The 4,699-nt window shown below is 38.2% G+C and overlaps 1 protein-coding gene across 1 annotated transcript; it reads left to right on the top strand.

Annotated features, from left to right (window-relative positions):
• Positions 1-1,636: 1,636 nt before the first annotated feature.
• LOC133309042 (receptor-like protein EIX1) lies at positions 1,637-4,384 on the top strand. Its single transcript, XM_061509782.1, has one exon. The coding sequence runs from the start codon at positions 1,637-1,639 to the stop codon at positions 4,382-4,384; it is 2,748 nt and encodes a 915-aa protein (XP_061365766.1).
• Positions 4,385-4,699: the final 315 nt, after the last annotated feature.

The raw sequence follows: 4,699 nt of genomic DNA, 5'->3' as shown, positions 1-4,699 counted from the left end.
TGCACAGTTTGGGATAACTTATAAGAATTAATTGGTACTACCTATGCTAACTGAAAAGTCTCGTGTTAGTATGTGGGGATAGTCATTCTTGAAGCGGCCGGGCTTTACAAGTGGTATCAGAGTAGGCCTCTCTCTCTCTCGGTACGATGTGGTTCAAGGACGAACCAAGCGGAAACTGGTGGACATGTAACATCCTGAGCGCTGACGAGGGCGAGAAATGATTACCGGTACAAAGAGGCACAGACAAGGAGATGGCTCCTGACAGACTTCTAGCGGAGGTTACATAAATAAATCGAATCGACACCCGAAAGAGAGATTCCAAAAACTGTGCGGGTATGATTGAAAAAGTTTATAAGAATTAATTAATACTACCTATACTAATAAAATACATCTACTTTTTAATAGCCCGAAGAAACATAGCTTATCCTTAAAAGCCGGGCGTTACATATGATAAGTTAAACTCTTGAGACAAACTATTTTTATACAACTGCAGATGAATTTCACCCAAATAAAAATAGGGAGTTACTAATCTCATGCAGCTTGAGATAGTTCTCTCATGTATGTGAAATAAATATGTGGGGTCAACACTTTAAATCAAAAGGAAAAAGAAATGAAAAACCCTAGCACAAAATTCGATAAGTGTATAACATGAGAGAACTGTCGAGAAAAGTATTTCACATAAAAATATTGCTATTGCTGGGCACGCGTCATTCCCGAAATGTTTTCTGCCTTTCTTTCACCAAATTTCTACGAATTTTTTACTGGGAACCAACATAGTGATTGATGCCTATTTGACTACTTAACTGCGTGACAGAACATTCCTTTCCCATCAAAATCAAAGTCATCATCACTACATAAAATACTTTGAAATAAATTGCTGAAAAACGGGAAGAGTTGATTCCACAAGACATGAAAAGGGTAGAGATTCTAGAGATGTAGGGGACGAAGGAGGGGTGAAACTTCTTTGTAAATAGTCTTGACGTTCGTGACTTTAAGATGTACTTTGTCACAAGGTCAAGAAACAATAACTATTATTTATTATTACTTTCAAAAGGGAAAGCATGAAACACAGTGACCAACTTTATATATGTGTTTGTTATCCCATTAGAGAAATAAAATGTAATTCTATGGTCCATTAATGCGCAATAACGTGAAACTGGCAAGAAGGAACCCTTATATTAATAATCAGTATGTACTAAGTGCTCATGTATTATTAGTCAGTATAAGGTTCGTTTGATGGATATTTGGTGAATAACGTATCTTACTAAGATTTTTTTAGTATTTATGGATAGAATAATGTAATATTTCTTACGTGCATTACTTTAAGTACATTAATTAGAGTTGAGATGATGACTGATTAGGGGTTATTAGTTTTTTCTTTGTACTGTGGAAAAAAAATTGTAACCTAACAAATTTTTTGATAATTGTATTGTCTCCTTAATTCCATTTTATACAATACTTATACTATTTGAATAATACAATTTCTTATTTTGGTGTGGTTTGTTTTATTAGAAAATCGAACTCACTACAGCAGGGGAAAAAAAAAGGTTAATAAGCGACCTCAACTCCTATAAGATAGCTGTGCTCATTCAGGAAAATTCAGAAAGAGTTGGAGTTGAGAACCTTCACAATCAAGATGATTGTGCTTAGAAGATTCCTTCAACTTTTAGATTTTATTGCAGTTTTATTCCTTTTGATCCAGGGGCATGTTCTATGTGATGGTGGATCCAATGCCCGGTGCATAGACAATGAAGCACATGCTCTTCTTAAGTTCAAGGAAGGCTTGAGTGACCCTTCAAATCCTTTATCTTCTTGGACAACTGGAAAGGATTGTTGCCAGTGGAAAGGAGTTGGATGCAACAGAACCACAGGTCGTGTTATTTCCCTTGATCTCCATTGTGCAAATTCCTCAGATAAATTGCAGGGACGTGAGTTAAGTTCATCTTTGCTTCAATTGCCATATTTAAGTTCCTTGAACCTTAGTGGCAATGATTTCATGCAATCTCAAGTGCCTTCCTTTCTTGGTACTATGAAAAGCTTAAAACATCTTGATCTATCAAATGCCAACTTCAAGGGACCCCTCCCTGAGAGTCTTGGAAATCTCTCTCGACTTGAGTCACTTGATTTGAGTCGCAATGATTTCTCCTTAGAAGTCAATAACCTTGAATGGCTTCATGTACTTTCTTCCTTGAAAAATCTTGACTTAAGCGGTGTTGATCTTAGCAGCAGTGCAAATGATTGGTTTCGTGACATTAGCATGCTGCCTTCTCTTGTAACATTGCGTTTATCAGGTTGCCAACTTCGCAACCTGCCTCAATCTCCACCTCAAGTGATTTTTCATTCTCTTGTAACACTTGATCTGTCTTTCAATTATTTCAATAATACTATACCTGATTGGTTGTTTGAAAAGTGTCATGACCTTCAACATCTTAATCTCGGTAACAATCAATTACAAGGTCCAATACCAGATTTCATTGAGAGGCTGAATTCTCTTGTATCCCTTGATCTATCACACAATGAATTCATTGGTTCAATACCAACAACGTTGGGCCAAGCTCATGGCCAAAATAGAGTTGGAGCAAATCCACGGTTGAAGGAGCTGCATCTTTCAAACAATCAACTAAATGGGTCACTGGAAAGAAGCCTTGGCCAGCTTTCAAAATTGACTGTTTTGGATTTAGCTGGGAACAACTTGGAGGGCAAGATCACCGATGCTCATCTAGCTAACTTCAAAAGCCTCAGGGTTTTGGACCTATCTTTCAACCGTGTGATTTTGAATCTGAGCAAAAACTGGGTCCCTCCTTTCAACCTTGAAACTATAGGTTTGGGAAATTGTCAGTTGGGTCCTCAATTTCCAAAGTGGATTCAAACTCAGAAGAACTTCTCCTATATTGATATATCAAATGCTAGTATCTCTGATACCGTGCCAGATTGGTTTTGGGATTTGTCTCCTAGCATTGAGTATATGAACCTCTCTTTCAATCAGCTGAGAAGATGTGGGCATGATTTTTCATCCAAGTTCAAACTTCACACACTTGATTTGAGCTACAATAATTTCTCATGTCCCTTGCCTCATTTTCCTCCAAACATGATCACTTTGGATCTGGCTGCAAACTCATTTTATGGAACAATTTCACATGTATGTGAGATGTTGGGCGTCAATAACTCATTGAGTTTTCTTGACTTGTCTTCAAATGATTTGTCAGGAGTCATCCCAAACTGTTGGCAGTATGGGAAACATATGATCATTCTGGACCTGGCAAACAACCATTTATTTGGCTCAATTCCAGATTCCCTTGGTAACCTCACAAGTCTCCACACGTTGAGTATTTACAGCAATAATCTTTCCGGAAGAATCCCAGACACACTGGAAAATTGCGAGGTGCTGATTGTTTTAAATTTGTGGTCTAATCGAATTTGGGGGGCCGTACCATCTTGGATTGGCCAAAAAATGCAAATCCTAAGGGTACTAATGTTGGGCAGGAATTCATTTGAAGGAAACATCCCAACAACGTTATGCCAACTCGAATCTTTACACCTATTAGACCTTTCCGAGAATCAATTGACAGGACCAATTCCAAGATGTGTCTTCGCAGCAATGGTTACTCCAGACACGGATCGTTCTTATATATATGATCCATATACCACCTATGTGGAGCATCTATATCTTACATTTAAGGGATTTTATCTGTATCACTCTAGGAACATGCTTCGAGCTTTGACAGTGATGGACTTGTCATCAAATTTTTTAACAGAGGGCATTCCTGTGGAGATTACAATGCTCGTTGAATTGGTTGCATTAAATTTGTCGAGAAACCAGTTAGTGGGCTCCATTCCATCCGATATTGGTGAATTGAAAAACTTGGAATCACTGGATTTGTCGAGGAATCAGTTATCATGTGCCATTCCCACCAGCATGGCTAGTATTTATAGCCTCATGATTTTGGACTTATCATACAACACTTTGTCCGGGAAAATTCCATCTGGCCCTCAGATGGAGGACTTCGACGTATTCTCATATGAAGGCAATCCCCACCTTTGTGGCCCTCCACTCACAGAAGCATGCGACAGAAAGAATTCATTTCAAGATATAAAACATTGCAGTGCCAGTGAAGGGAACAGAGAACATGAAAATGATGGCAACCATGAAGACAACAACAGTGTGGTTCTAGGAATCTCTCCATTCTACATAAGCATGGGTATTGGCTATATCACTGCATTTTGGGTGTTCTTGGGCTGCTTAACATTCATTACATCTTGGAGATATGCTTATTTCCGCTTCTTAGACAACATGAATGACAGGATCTATGTGACCATAGCTGTTTCACTTGCTAAACTGAGGAGGAAATTTCAAGGTCAACAGGTTTCCCAGTATCCAAACTAGGTTTGCTTTAGGCAAAAGAATGAATAAAGGAAAATCATTGTCTTGAGTTGGTTAATAAATTTGACTTAAGAATTTCTGCCTTAAACATGAATTGTAACTTGGTGTTTGTACCGATGGGATTTATAAGTCCACTGTGTTCCCTTTAGGGATGAGTCACTGTATGGGAGATACCATTAACTTAGGTACAGACCAGGCTAAGAGGTATTATGCCAAGCAATAACAAGACAATAAGTAAGTGCAGTAAGCAATATGACTCAAAGTAAATAGGCAATATCACGATACATAAGATGCCTTTAAGTTGTGCCCATGGGGGCT

This window comes from Gastrolobium bilobum, unplaced genomic scaffold (assembly GCF_033153095.1).
Source record: "Gastrolobium bilobum isolate Gb01-03AN ecotype WA unplaced genomic scaffold, APGP_CSIRO_Gbil_v1 utg8041, whole genome shotgun sequence".
Classification (NCBI taxonomy): domain Eukaryota; kingdom Viridiplantae; phylum Streptophyta; class Magnoliopsida; order Fabales; family Fabaceae; genus Gastrolobium; species Gastrolobium bilobum.
Note: the sequence above shows the minus strand (reverse complement) of the source record. Positions and strands in the feature narration are given on the sequence as shown.

What these genes read in the sequence shown, in the direction of transcription:
- LOC133309042 (XM_061509782.1), top strand. Translation starts at nt 1,637, where the DNA reads ATGATTGTGCTTAGAAGATTCCTTCAACTTTTAGATTTTATTGCAGTT.